This window comes from Cygnus olor, chromosome 1, assembly GCF_009769625.2.
Source record: "Cygnus olor isolate bCygOlo1 chromosome 1, bCygOlo1.pri.v2, whole genome shotgun sequence".
In the NCBI taxonomy this organism is placed as follows: domain Eukaryota; kingdom Metazoa; phylum Chordata; class Aves; order Anseriformes; family Anatidae; genus Cygnus; species Cygnus olor.
In genome coordinates, this window is record NC_049169.1 from 156,041,067 (window position 1) to 156,056,444 (window position 15,378).

Below are 15,378 nucleotides of genomic sequence, written 5' to 3' on the forward strand. Positions count from 1 at the left end.
TAAAGTGCTGTGCAACTGTTTCATCAGATGATATCACTTGTTTGTAGGGTTGTGATTAGCAGCACAGAGTCCACATGGAGACCAAGTTACACTTGGTTTACCCAGGAGTTGATAGTAATTAATTTCTTCTGAGAGCTAGGCAATGCAACAGCAAGTTCTCACAAATGATACAAAACTGGAAAGATCAGCTGATACACCAGATAGTTGTTATTGCCATTTGCAGGGACCTTGGCAGAATGGAGGGATGGCCTGACAGAAACTTCATGAAGCTCAACAAAGGGAAATGCTAAGTCCTCCATCTGGGGAGGAATACCTCCATGCAACAGTGCATGCTGGTGCTGACTGACTGGAAAGCAGCTTTGTGAAGGAGGACCTGGAGTCCTGCTGAACAGCAAGTTGAACATGACACAGCAATGTGACATGAAAGCAAAAGCAACCAACAGCTTCCTGCACTGAATTATGGAAATCATTGCCACAGGTCAAAAGAGGTGATCTCTACTGAGCACTGGGGAGACTACATCAGCAGTGTTGGTCCAGGTCTGGATTCCCTAGTAAAAGGGACATGGACATACGGGAAGAAGTTCTGCAAAGGGCCATGAAGATTTTTAAATGACGGGAACATCTTTCATTCAATGAGAGGCTGAGAGATCTGGGACTGTTCAGGCTGGAGAAGAGAAGCCTCAGGGGGATCTTATCAATGTATATAAGTATTTGAAGGTAGGGTGCAAAGAAGATGGTACCCAGGACAAGTGGCAATGGGCACAGACTGGAATATAATAGAATCATAGAATAGGTAATATTAAATTTTAAAAAAGAAAAAGAAAAAAGTGCTATGATTGTTCAAGCAATGGAAACAGTGGCCCAGAGAGGCTGTACAGTCTCCATTGTCAGAGATATTCAAATACCAGTTGGACTTGTCCTTGGGCAACTTTTTCTGGTAGCCTCTGCTGTGAGCTTAGGGTTGCTTTGGATGAGCTCCAGCAGTCCCATCCACAGTTCTGTGTATCTGTGAGTTTGTGGTCTCTTTTTACAAATCGCTTTTAGTGGGTAATATTGGTGGTAGGGGGACGGTTGGACCAGATGATCTTAGAGGTTTTTCCCAGCCTCAATGATTCTATGATTCCATGGTAGTCAACTTATTTTTTACACAAAATATTGCTAAAGAAAACATGATTTTGCATGGATATACAGATGTTACAAAAATACAACAAAAATATTATATAAACAATGTTTTTAATATTCATGCCTAAGATCAGAGAGGCTGACGTTATGTAACCTATCAAAAATACTACTTTATCCACCAGATCCTTTATTCTAGGCTTGTGAGTGGGGATAAGCAGATGACAATGAAACATATATCAAGACAGAGCTAAACAGTTACCAAAGACTGAGAAATAATGTTACCAAACTCATCAGCATACATGTCATATAATCAGCCATTGTTTTACTTCCTGCTCCAGTTGCGTCTAAAGTGCTGCCATCGTTGGTTTGATGGATTTGCTTTACGTCACTGAGGTTCATCTTGCCTGGCACCCCTGCTGAGACAAATAAGAAAATACAGTATGATGCATGCTTTGTCACTACTAGCAACATGCTATAGCTAGAAGGAAAAAAAAATATATATATTCTCAGCACATGGACTGTCACAGCTTGGTTTCTGATTCCCATGATGCTGCCAAATTCAAAATACTTTATAATTGCATCTAGAAACACATACACTATACTATATGGCTATTCATGGTTGAAAGTAATTCAGAGGCCTGCCAGCTCTGAACAAAACTGTTCTTGTAGAAATATATCTCAACAAACATTTGCAGTCTGAAATGAACAGTTTTGCAAGTCCCAGTTGTACCTAAAAGACCACTCACTGCTCACACTTTCTTGAATTCGAAGGAAAAGGGAAATAATTTAATGTCAAATTGCTTGTGTCTACATTCAAATAATATTCCAAAACAGCATATACCTGATGCAGGGTATATAACAAACTATGTTTATTGCTATATAAACCCCCCCTTTTTGGCATAATTTAAACAGACTTTAAAACATTGTAAGGCAAAATTGTAAACCTAACTTTAAGCAGGAAACCTTTTACTGAGTTCCGGCTGAATATTTTTACTGTTTTGGTCCAAAATAAATATTTCTCCATCTCAAAATAGTGCTTTTTATAAAACAAGTATGTAATCACCCATTTTATTTCCTCTTCATGCTGAAATAATCAGAAGGGCTTGGAGACGCTCTAAGATTTGGAAGCATTGTCAGCTACTTCTATTTTCTATTCATAATTCTAGACTGTCTGATCCCATATAGCAACTTGTGGCATGCCACTATCAATCAAAATTAACAGGTCTAAATCCAGTGTTATTACATGCAACCAATATTGACATTGTAATTACACTGAGAATGAAAAAGCCTTTATATAAAGCAAAGTCAATATTTATGTAATTAGGTCAATACATATATAATTCAGAAGGTAAGCTCTACTATTGGAACAGCACTACTAGAATGAAGCTCAGCTCTACTGAGTTTACATATTGATTTTACTGTCTCTGTTTCTGCATTATTATTCATTGTGTAGGTACTTCTTTCCTTTGTATCATTAGTAAAGTTGAGTAAACTAGTGATTTATTTTTTTTTAAAGGGACTGTGATGAAGTATAAATATTTTAGTCATGGATTTTTCCTCTTTGTTAAGCTAGTTTAACAGAAGCTACAAAGAATCACTGTGTTTGAAAGGAACAACTTTTTTGGTGCTTGTGTCAAAAATACTCTTTTCTCTAAAAGCAGCTTGAAAGCTGCTCTTTGTGAACTTGCTGTATGTACCTAAAATCTCATTCCTGGAGCTTTGAAAAAATGCATTAAGGGAAGAGTCAGATAAAGTCAATCATGTTGTCTGAAAAACCTGCTAGAATGAATTTGTCTTCTTTGCTGCTGTACTCAGACAGCAGAATAGACTGCTATTTTGTGTGGATTTATTGATGCAGTGCTCTTGCCTGGAATTTGTGAAAATTAGCTCCATGAGTACAATGCAAGTGGGCACACAAGTAGGAAGAGCAACAATAGAGGCTGAGAAGGAGTGAATAAATTCCTCCTTATCATGCACATTCAGTAGTAATCTGTCTAGAAAAAGATCAGTCACTCAACACTTCACTGAATGGATGTTTGGTAGATCACCAAAGTGGGTAGATCAAAGTGTTTTTTTTTTTTCTTTTTCTTTTTTCTTTTTGTTTGTTTGTTTCAAGGATGTTTTAGAAGTAAAACCAAAAGGATTTGGGGGGGAGGGGTGGAAGTGGGGGTGGGGGGTCATTTCTCCAGAGCATTAGTGAAGAATCCCCTTATCTAAAAAGCCTAATTTCAACAGTCAAAAAAAAACAAAAACAAAAACAAAAAACCTCACCTGTACAACAAAAAAGTTCACCAAGTTCTATAGGTATAGCAAAGCAGATTTTTCCCAGTGTATTTACAGATAATCTATCACATGAAATGTATGGCCTTATCTTAAATACCTATGATTTTTTCTACTTATAATTAAAGGTAATTGCCACAACAAGGAAAATTCCTAGATTTACACCTTAAAAATAGCGGTCTTCATCTAGAGTGTGTGGTCTGAATCTGAAGAAAATGAGACAAGTTATTAATTACTAACTGAAGAGTCATCTTTAATATCTAGTGAAGATTTCATTAACAATAATATGGAAAATACAAAAAGAATAGTTTTCTTTTTATAGGACATGTTCTCTCTCTCTCTCTCTTTTTTTTTTTTTTTTCTTTTTTTTTTTTCCTCTTTCCAACCTGAACTGAAAACTGCAGACTTTGGAAGTTCCCATGAAAAGAATGTTTATAAAAAATGTTCAGCCATAGCAATACTTTTTACTTTCATCAGTTGAAATACCATAGAGCTGAATATTTTCTCTGATCTTAAACGAATATACTTTAGGATTGCAGTATAAACATACAGCAAGACTTTAATCTATTAAGCCCCATAGATCTATGCCACAAATTTGACTGTATTGAAATGAGAAGTGGAAAAAATATACTTAGATATGATCTTAAGAAAAAAATCACTGAACAGAAAAACACTTAAAAACAGTATATTTTAACAGTACTGTTTTTTTTGTTTTCATTGTTGAAAAGAACAACTTTTTTTTTTTTTTTTTTTAGTTTTAATAAGTTTTATTCCTATACTATACTTTATGTTTAAATAAGTAAATTCTGTTGCCCATTATATATATGGATTTGAAAATGTATGCCATCTTTCACACATCATAATCAGTCATGGAAGTCATCTTTTCCTCTAAATGAGTGTAACTTTCTTAGTCCACAACAAACTTGTAATAGTTGTAAGACCTGTACAAATATTTGTATATAAAAAAATAAATAAATAAATAAATAAGAGCAAATGTTTGGATTTAGTTTCCTCACATTAGACACTGAAATTTTCTTAAAGAAAATGCATTTAAGATTGCCAAATCTTTTAAATGATCTGTGATAAATGTCTCATTTATATCAAAATCATACTAGAGCTAATATTTTGACTGGAAATGGTGAAATTCAGAAATAAGATTCAAAGTTCTTTCTGAAGGAAAGCCATAATTGGAGCACAGCAGAAGATAAATCTCTACAATCCAAATATAACATTTTCATGAACCTATATAAAATAAAACTGTCAAAGATCACATCTCTGACTCCAGCATTAGCTGTGAAACCCAGTTATCGGCTGCAATTTAAAAATTTCTCAGTCTGTTTTAGAAAAGATTAATCAGTAAAAGAATTATGCCAAACAGTGTGATATATATTACAGCATCTTATTATAATAGCTGCAAAGTATTTCTAATGATCTTTTAGCATCTTTTAAAGATATTTAAAGCTTGTGAAAGGTAGTGATACTGACAGCCTTGACACCTGACCTGCTAAATTTTCCAGAACAGCTTCAGCAACTATACAATATCCTTTCAATATTCAGCAGCAGATTTTAACTTTGATTTGAAAAGTCATACCTAAAGACATGGAAGATTTTCATTTGACATGGAAATTTTCTATTGAGATTGTCAAAATCTTGCAAAAATGGGCTATGACTTTTAAACAGTCTAGGAACCACGCTAGGATTTTAAACTTTTTAAACATTTTAAACAGAACGTCCTTTAATAGTGGCCTAGTTTGAAACCAAACCAGGATTTTTTTTGTGTATCTGCAGTCTAACCTCAAATATCTTGCTACCTTATCTGCTATTTGTTGAGTAGCATACGCCAGAGCTGAGAAGGCTTTTCAAGGGAACAAGAAGATAGCAAATGAATTTCTGTGGGAACCTGGTTGCACATAAACCCTATCAAAGCTTTACAGAGGAGGAAGTACTGGATTTCCCTCTGTGCATCTGTTGTGGTTTAACCCCAGCAAACAGGTGTCCAGCCACTTCCAGTAAAGCAAAGCTCATCATGCACAACAGTTTCTCAGGAGGAAAAATGCCATCACTCTAAAAGCCATCCCCTTCCTCCTTCTTTACCGCAAAGACATGGAATATATCTTTGGTCAGTCTGGGTCAGCTGTCCTGACTGTGTCCTGTCCCAGCTTCTGGTGCACCCCCAACTTCCTCACTGGCAGGGCAGCATGAGGAGGTGAAAAGTCCATGGCTTTGTGTAAGCACTGCTCTACAACAACTAAAACCATTGGTTTATTATCACGACTATTTTCACCAAAAATCCAAAACACAGCATCACACAAGCCTCTACAAAGAAAATGAACTCTATTCCAGCCAAAACCATGACAGAATTATTCTTCTTATGACATTCCAGAAAATTCAAAATACAGCTCTTGTGGCACAAGCATTTTTTATGAGTTTCAAATATGAGGAAGAACTTGAGAAAATGGGGTAGTGTTTCAGATAGTTAGGAAACAATTCTGGAATGTGGCTTTTACAAGACAATATTCCTGTGAAGTTGTATAAAATTCTCCTAAGCAGAGCACATAGTTATTTCAGTCATTATATAACTAATCTAAATTTCAGGATAATACGTGAGACATGGAAAAAAAAATAAATTGATAACTGGTTCAAGCAAAGTCCTGAAATTCAGAAGAATTATCATAAATAAGATTTAGGAGAGGCTAAAGAAATACATAGAGTTTAAATGAACAAAAGAAAAGGCTGATATACTGTAAACATATGTATAATATGAAGTTAGAAATATAATTTACAATAGCGAGATACCTGGAAAAAGACAACGTTGCAGGGAGTTGGACATGAATTTATTGATATCAGTAAGGGTCTACAACATTTTGGTGAAACAGAAACAGGTAGATTTGGATGCAACTGATAAAGTAAATGACGTAATTTATAGGAAAAGGCAAGAAAGACGACTAACATAGAGATTAAGAAGAATGAAGGAATGGTGATAACAGAGTAATAGGTTCAGATAGTAATAGTAATAGGTTCAGAGATTTATAGATAACAAGAGCTAATACTATCTCCCTATTGTGTCAAGAAAATACCAACATTGATGAATATCAACACATTTTTGTCCTATGAAGGAGAACACAGTATTAGTTTGATTCTTATAATTCACAGTAAAGGGGTCTCAATAATGATTATGCAACTAAACATTAAAAAAGGTATTAGTTGATTTTAACAAACAAACAAAACAACAAAAAGAACAACAAAAAAACAACAACAACAAAGAACTTTACATTGGCATTCCAGAAGTTAAAAATACATAGTAGTTACCAAACATTTTCTTGACTTGACCAGATTTTTGCCAGCTGAAACTTTAAAGCCCTTAATGGATGTCTTCTCCCTTTCTTTTACTGTTACTCCCAGCTTTATTCCTAATTCTATAATATACAAAAACATTTCTAAATATAGTTATGTTAACTAGATCATAGAGCTACGTTTAAATGCCTCAGACATGCTTCTGTTTATATGTAGTGGTTTCTGTGACAACTTCCATTTCTTACTTTAAGAAATATACATATTTGTTTACTAAAAAATCACAATATATATACATATATAAGAAAAAAAATATTCAGTATTGATCAGATCATTCTCCAGATGGTGTTTTAAAGCCATTTATCTTAAAAAAACTCACAAAATAATGGTATCTGATTCTTAGAAAGAAAAGTAGAAACAATGGACTATGAGTGGTATTAGTCAGAGACACTTCCAAGTGAAGTTCTTGTGATGATGGCTGTGAAGTCTCAATGAGGGGAGAAAAAGATGGCTGAGAAGAACTACCTTATGAAGGATATATGGCAAATGAGGCCATATTCATGTTTTTATGACTGTATCTATATTTGCAGAATCTAAGGTGTATACCTAAAAAGAAAGCATATGCATTTGTCACATGAACATAGACCCTTCTTATAGTGCACATATAGATCATGTATACATCTTCTTTAGGAATTCTGTGTGTCTTTAAGATATTATGTAAGTTTTGCCTTCTCCATTGAGCAGTAGCTGAAATGAAAAAGAGCAGAAGGTTGGAGTAGGTGATCTAAAAGATCCCTTCTTATCTCAACTGTTCTGTGATTCTGTAAGTATTAAATGTTTCACAATTCAGCACTGGTCATAAAGCAAATGAAAAACAAAAATGTCTTTCAATAATAAGTATTACAAAAGAAGGAGCATACATTACTTCACCATTCTTTGACTGAATGGCTTTAGAAGAGGAGAATAGTGATATAAGCCATATCCCTGTTGAAAATTATCAAAAATTAACATAGTGAAAAAAGTGTCTGTTTTAGTTTCTTTAGTTTTCATTTAATGAAGAAGAAATTAACAGCTGATTCACAGAGGCTAAAAAAAAAAAAAGTCAAAATTTTCAAGCATTTTTCCAGTGGAAGGAACCTCCACTGGGAGGTTTTAGGCCTTAATTTTAAAGAAAAATAAATTATCTAATAATGAATTTGTCATATCTGTATTATAAATCAGTTTACTCAGATGGACTTCTTAACATCTCAAGCATGTAGTCTTTCATTTAAGTTCTGTTTGCTTCAAGGTTCATGAGAAAAGGGCTTAAAGAGTCAAAATGATTCATTTAGAAGGAATGACGGCTTTTGCTTTATGGAATTTATAGCTGCATAAACTTTTGTATACTTGTTGTCCCTATCAATTAAATTAATGAATTAGCACAGAAAATAGGATTCACCAATATTAAAATCGTGTGTTGTAAGATGGCTCTCATTCCTATCCCATTGTGTATTTCTGTGAGGGTTAAAGTCTTAATTTGGGTGTAATAAATTATTGTATCTGATTGTGTCAATCCCAATAGGTTGTCAGCAACTGTAAGGTGAAAGAGCAGAAAAGGTTCAAAACCAAAATACATAGATTTTGCCCAAACACTAAAGTCTCTATTTCACTTATTGCTTCTGCCTGTGACCATTGCCTGATGCTTTAGAGGTGGGAGTAGTAATAGAATATAATGAACAATTTAGATAACCAGACCATTGGGACACCTAACTTATGGCATTCAGTGATTAATGTGTGTCCTGGAGCATAGGAATACATATTTATAATCCTTATAAAATGGAATGAATTATTCCATAATTCTCAAAAATTCATGCCACGTTCTCTACAGCTACTTTGCATCATGCAAGAAGAAAGCAAAGTAAAAGCAATGAAACAAAAACAAAACAAACAACAACAAAACAAACAAAAGCACCAAAAATTGAAAATGTGCTTACACCTTCACAGTTGCATATGATCATTTTTAACTATAAAGGCCAGAGTCTTTTAAATACATTAAAAATATTCAGTACAGCTTTTTTAAAATCACAGGTGAACTCATGTTTTGGCAGAGCAGAATTTCATCTGTTTTGCTATAGTGGCTATTTGCATCAGTCTGTATCAGAAATAATTAGCTTCAGTGTGAGCACCATCCCTAATGTAACATAAGGTAGTGTTATGATGATGCTAAAGTGGTGAGTTTAAGAAGATAATCACAGATGATACCTAAGGCATTATTCATTCCACTTCATTTTTCATTTCTATTCTGTATACATTACAAAGAGGATTTGGTTGCCTAAACATAGCTATCTACTCACATGTTAGATGCTGGGGAGGGGTGTATTGCACTTGGCATACACCTACCCATCCAAAAGAAGCTTGTTTCTTAAAAAGCCCTGTAAGGATGTTTTGGATATACTAGAGCATCTCCAGTGGCATTTGGCACTTCTGTTTAGACAACTGGATCCTGCCCTGCATCAAAGTTATTTATTGCAGCTTCCACCACAGTGAATGTAGAGACATTAGTAAATGCAGCAGAAGGAAATGGAGTACTCAGATGTAGGTATTTAGTCAGAATTTGATTACATGAATTCTTTTCTCATTCACTACTGAATGATCAAAAAATATTTTCTTTGACTTAAAGTCAAATCTTTAAGTCAAAGTCATAACTTTGACTTTAAGCATTTCTTGGTTTCAGCATTAAGTTTGTCTGGTGTTGAAGGTCAACATGAAGGGCTGCCATTTTATCAGGAAAATAGTCCGATGTGTGCAAACATCTCTGAGGAACCAGTACTCTATGAAAGTGTTTCCTGCTGAAATATAAACAGATCCACTGTAACTATATTTACATAACTAAATACACATCACACAAGGAGATCCTTGAGTTAAGGTGGTATTGAGTGGCTTATGTCTACCATGCTCAGATTTCAGTTCCTAGAAGAAACTGCTGAACAAATCACAACTACATAGTGCAGTGTCCTGCATCCCTTCTTAGCCACATGAGGTTGTCTCCTTGGCTAGAGGATCTAGTTATTATTTTGTTTTAGTTCAAAGTGCCTGGAAACAAACGAACAATCAAACGATCAAAAACAAGAGGCTGTGCTGCAACTCACCAGATGGTGTTTTAATAACATGAAACTGGAGGAGCATATTACAGGTTCTGGGATATGATATCCAGGCATGGGAAAGTGTTCTGAAAATAACAAGCCGACTGTTGAAGGACTTTTTCAGGCAGAGAAATCCAAACCTTCAGCTGTCTGGCTTGTGCTGCCTTTTGGAAGCAGTCCTTGCAATGAATTATCCACAGAACATGAGGTTTGTTTTGGAATGGGGATGGTTGTCCTTATCACCAAACCGTGGAGTGAACTGACATTTATGCTATGTGGAAAACTGGAACTGAAACCAGGAGACAAAGCACAAGCCGAGATACTTGGCAGTACAGATACAGCAAGTGAAATCACTGAAATTCAGAGAATTGCCTAGTGTCACAGGAAGGTTCTTGGACATCGAGGTGCTCGAGTGAGTCCAGAGAAGGGCAACGAAGCTGGTGAGGGATCTGGAGAACAAGTCTTACGAGGAGCGGCTGAGGGAGCTGGGATTGTTCAGTCTGGAAAAGAGGGGGCTCAGGGGCGACCATATCGCACTCTACATGTACCTTAAAGGAGGCTGTAGCAAGGTGGGGGTTGGTCTATTCTCCCATGTGCCTGGTGACAGGACGAGGGGGAATGGGCTAAAGCTGCGCCGGGGGAGGTTTAGGTTGGATATTAGGAAGAACTTCTTTACTGAAAGGGTTGTTAGGTTTTGGAATAGGCTGCCCAGGGAAGTGGTTGAGTCACCATCCCTAGAGGTCTTTAAAAGACATTTAGATGTAGAGCTTAGTGATATGGTTTAGTGGAGGACTTGTTAGTGCTAGGTCAGAGATTGGACTAGGTGATCTTGGAGGTCTCTTCCAACCTAGACGATTCTGTGATTCTGTGACATTATAGCAGCAATTTCTTAATGTCCTCACGTGTCTCACCTCTGTCACTGGCCAGTTATTTCTTTCAATGAAATGTAATCACATAGATTTTCATGTCTGTTCCTAAGAAAGGTAGGTCAGGAACCTGTTTCAAATCCCAGGCCAGGACCTTGAGTATAAACACCAAAGTATAAACCTGATTTATATGTTAAAATGCAAGGTAGGACAGTGAGATGATGCTTGCTTAGGAGCCAAGCCTATTGATAATTTACATCTATCTTGCCTTCACAAGGGGAGATAATTTATGACTAGGATTTTTGTTTCCATATACAAAGTATGATGCCAATCGTGCCATCATTACTTTTTTGTTTTGTTTTGTTTTTTTCCTTATAGTAATCTTTGCTTTATCCAGTCTATTCTTAAGTGGCAGAAATTTCAGCAGTTTCTCCAGGGAAAGTTATGCCACTGCCCATATAATGTAGTTCTCCTTAGCAAGGTGCAGGTAAGACCTCTTTGAAACACATTGTACTGAGCTGTTTTGGGGTTCTGCTCTATCTACGCACTAAATGATCCTAACAGTCTTTTCCAACCTAAATGATTCTATGATTCTATTATTTTATAAACATAGATATTGTTATGAAGAAATTTTCTGAAATAGGTAGTTGGTGTTTATTTGGAGGATATAATTTGATCTAAAATAATAATACACAATTGAACACAAATAACAATTTTAAATGCACAGGCAATAGCAAGATGCAAGTAATCTCACCTACAAAAAAGGAATGTTATTATTAGAAAGCAGTTAAGAAGCCTGCCTAATAGCATCAACTAAGAGAATTGTGCATGGTTAGACATATGCTTGGAAATGAATCTGACATATCATATTTAACAGCACATGCTTTATGAAATCTGTATATTAGAGAAAAAAAAAGTGTAACCAATGATCTTAATATAAGTCTGGCAAGTCCTTTGAACTACAAGAGCAGCAGACATTAAGTCTCTAGTCTAGTATTTGAAAGCTCTCATTCAAAGTTGTCAGTGGCATTTGTTTCACATTATATATTAATGAACTTAGTATTTCCATTTAGAAAGTAAAGCTTTTATGAGTTAATGCAACAAAAACAAGTGATGTCACAAACCAAAACATATCAATTTATTTTGCATTCTTTAAGAGTCACAAATAAATTACATTATTTGTTAAAACTGTTAACATAATTTTGATTTGCTTGTAGGTTGATTTTAACATATAGCAAAGTATTTCATGTGTAGAATGCTTGCTTTTGTTTTGGACACAAAGACTTAACTGTATTTTTCCTCCAAGGTAGAGAGAACCACTGTAACCTTCATTAGCTCTTCTGCTATTGCTTTCTCATCCAATAACCTCTAAATCCATGTTCATTATAAAACATGTTCATTATAACTTCAGTGCTCTTGGGAGCTGGAATCAGCATTGTCAATAATGCCAGTTTTAGATTAAGAAATCCATCTTTCAATCTTTTTTTATCTATTGAGGAACTTTTAACCTTTATCATTAACTTATGCAAAGGCTTCATAATCAATACAAAGTGATAATAGAGCTAATGTTCTATAAATCAGACTGCGTAGAAGTAAGCACATTCTTCGTTCTTTGAATTTTCATCTGTTCAGTGCTAATTTTTATCTTATGAGTCAGAATTCTCATATAAATTACTGTCCTTCAAAGTAATTTACCTACATGATTCTTTTCATTATTATTTTTTAAAAATCTTTCTTAAATTATCATTATTTTGCTCTAGAAGGTTTATAATCAACAATTCTGGTCTGAAGAAAGCTAACATCTAGAAGAGAGAGATGAATTTGAACTGAAACTTGTGAAAGTAAGACACAAACTTTGAGAAAGTTTGGGTTGAGGAAGAAAGTTACTACTTAGGCCCATTAAAAAAAAAAAAAAGTAATATATATTTTTTTGTAAACCTTTCAGATTTGCAAGATTTATGACCCAATTTCACTGCAACAGTTCATTATTTTACTGTTTGTCTAGATGTTGCTTTTAAAATAAAGAAAAATGTGTAGATGTGTGAAAGATGTGTAGAAAACACATCTTTTCTAGAAGTTAAGTTAAATCATTTTACATTTATAAAACGATGTAGTAATTTTAGCAATTTATTCTAGTTATTCCACCTAGAACACCAGTTATTCTACTATCTTTAAAGGAAATATAACATGTATATTAGCTTAATCTGCCCAAACACTGATATATTAAACTGTGTTTATTTTTTTTTTTCAGTAGTACTTGATATATATCATATGGGTGCTTGTAGTGATTTCCTCATCTTGTCTGCCAGATGTAAGAGTACAAACCCACCTGTTGCCATTCACTGACATGTGCAAGATCCCCATAGAGAACCAAGTCAGAGGGGTGAGTGATCAGTTCTATGATCTTTTTTTTGCTGAAGTAGTTTTATTGAATCTTAAGCTTACTTTTAGAACTACCTCAGTGTGGGATCAGATAAGTGCTGGCAAGAGAAATAAGGATCATGATATTTTAACCTGGAAAAGGACTTCTTCTGTCAGACAAACATAACACCATAAAGCACCCAGAAACATGGTGAGAAAAACATAATCTACTGCTGATTTCTGACCTGAACTCACATCAAAAACTGGACTACTAACAAAAAAGGAAGTGTGGAACAATAAAGAAGGTTGATGCCCATGTGTCCATTTCCTCCATGTAAACAAAAACTTTTTTTGACGTTGTTGTTGTTGCTTGGTTGGGTTTTTGTTGTTTGTTTGTTGGTCGTTTTTTTTTTTTCCTTATAGAAAAGAATGCAAAACAGAGATCCTCTTTAGTTACTAATTCCTCTTCCTTCCCGGGATAACTTTTGTTTCCTCAAGTTTTAGCTCAGCTATTATGTTGGAAATGTACCAAAAGCATATGACTCAAAAGAGTCTAATTCCCAGTGTCCTCTTAAAACTGTATTTTCTACTCAGATTATGAGGTCTAAAAAATACAATTTTTCATAGAAATTTTCATTTCAGAGACAGCCCTTTTTGGCAGAGTGTTTCATTTACTTTCAGATTAGATGAAAGCCTGTGAAAAATACTGTGTGTTTGCTGATGAATATTGATCCGCATCCCTCAGCGTATTTAGTGTTATGAAATGTCATAGAAAGTCTTGTGTATCAGTACATCCCACAAGTGTAAGATTTTTTAGCTGAAGGCACAAAACATGAGCATTTAAACATTGAAACAAGTGCATTCTTGAAATTCAAGGATAACCACCAGCAATTCAAAGACTAAACCTGTTACCTGTAGCAGTGCTACCTCTCACTGGCAAAGCTGATCTTGCAGAATTCATATCAATAGGCAGGTGTCACATAAATGTATGGTTCTTATTCAGCAACATACAAATAGTGGTGTTTTTCTGACTCCCAGACATCCGTACTTGAATACATCTGTTCTGCTCTTCACACCCCATAGCCTAAAGAAGCTGATCATCAATTTGATTAGCTTTTTTTTTGCGTGAGTAAGGAAAAGTAGTTTCTAAGAAAAGTTTATCTGTCACTTTTCAGGCTTATAAGAGAGAGAAAAAATAAATAAATAAGTAATATAATAAGAAGTCTCAGGAGAGCATGTAGGAAAAGAAAAAAAGAAAAAAAGAAAAAAAAAAAAGATTGAGGAAAAAGGTGATATCCCTGTTTTCCAGGTGAGTGGTGTAGATATGAGGGAAACAAACAGAGAAACAAAAAGTATATTGTTTCAAGAGTTTGTTGGCTTATTAAATTATATTATTATAAGTTATAATGTTATGTATTATAAGTTTTAAGTTGTATCTCTTCCTTACTTCTAACTGAAGAGGAAAGCCCATCTAACTTAAATTACAGTGAAACATTAAAAAAAAAAAAATCAAACAAACAAAAATGAACTGCTATTTCTGTTTAATTAATATTCGATAATTTATATATTTTTTCAAAGCAGCTTTTTACTCACAAGGCACCTCTTCATGAAGAACAAGAGTGTAGATAGATGAGAAACAGCTGAACGTTCAGAGTCTGAGTTTTAGCTTGAAGATTTTAATCCAAGACAAAAAAAAAATAAAAAAAAAAAAAAAATTGAGCGAACAATGAATGAGGGTTGAAAAGCAAAGAGAAGAGAAAAGATAAAGAGCTCTATATGAACTACTTTTGGTGCTTGGGATGCACTAAAAGTGCCATAAAGCCATCTCCAGTGGGACATGGTAAATTGAACTATAGTATTGTCAGTGAGAAGTCATGTGAAAATGTTAAAGAAACTATTTTTTCATGCATGGGTGACAGGATATATTGTGGAGTCATTTTGTATGCTTTCTTTCCATTTCAGGACTTCAAGCCCTTATCCTGACCATTTCCTGTTCTTTAAGCAAAATAAATGTTCTTCATGAATCTATTAACAAGTGAAGGCCACCAGTCTCCCGTTGAAGCATCAGCATTTTTTTAAGTGAGAGCAGCAGATGGTAACAGAATGATTTTGGCAGATAAAAACTTTTAGAAGAGAAAGAAGCATTATGATAAAGATTGGTCTCAGATTCCAAAGGCAGCACAGCAGAGCAGGCTTTACAAGAAGCTTATACCCAAGAGTTTATGAATGTACACCTGACAACAAAGAACAATAATTCATATCCCTACCCTTCGTGTATGTTTCCTAGACCCTTCTTAAGTTGAGGTGTTGAGGTGCCTAGCTCTTCTTAGACCTGA

General features: G+C 34.7%; 1 protein-coding gene across 2 annotated transcripts in view; it reads right to left on the reverse strand.

Annotated features, from left to right (window-relative positions):
* Window positions 1-1,219: 1,219 nt before the first annotated feature.
* The window catches only part of GPC5 (glypican 5), a 767,073-nt gene continuing 752,914 nt past the window's right edge, over window positions 1,220-15,378 (reverse strand). For both annotated transcript variants that reach the window (XM_040538873.1, XM_040538889.1), the window contains exon 8: window positions 1,220-1,535. In XM_040538873.1, the coding sequence (XP_040394807.1) occupies window positions 1,378-1,535 (158 nt within the window). In that variant the 3' untranslated portion in view covers window positions 1,220-1,377. The remainder of the gene's footprint in view (window positions 1,536-15,378) is intronic.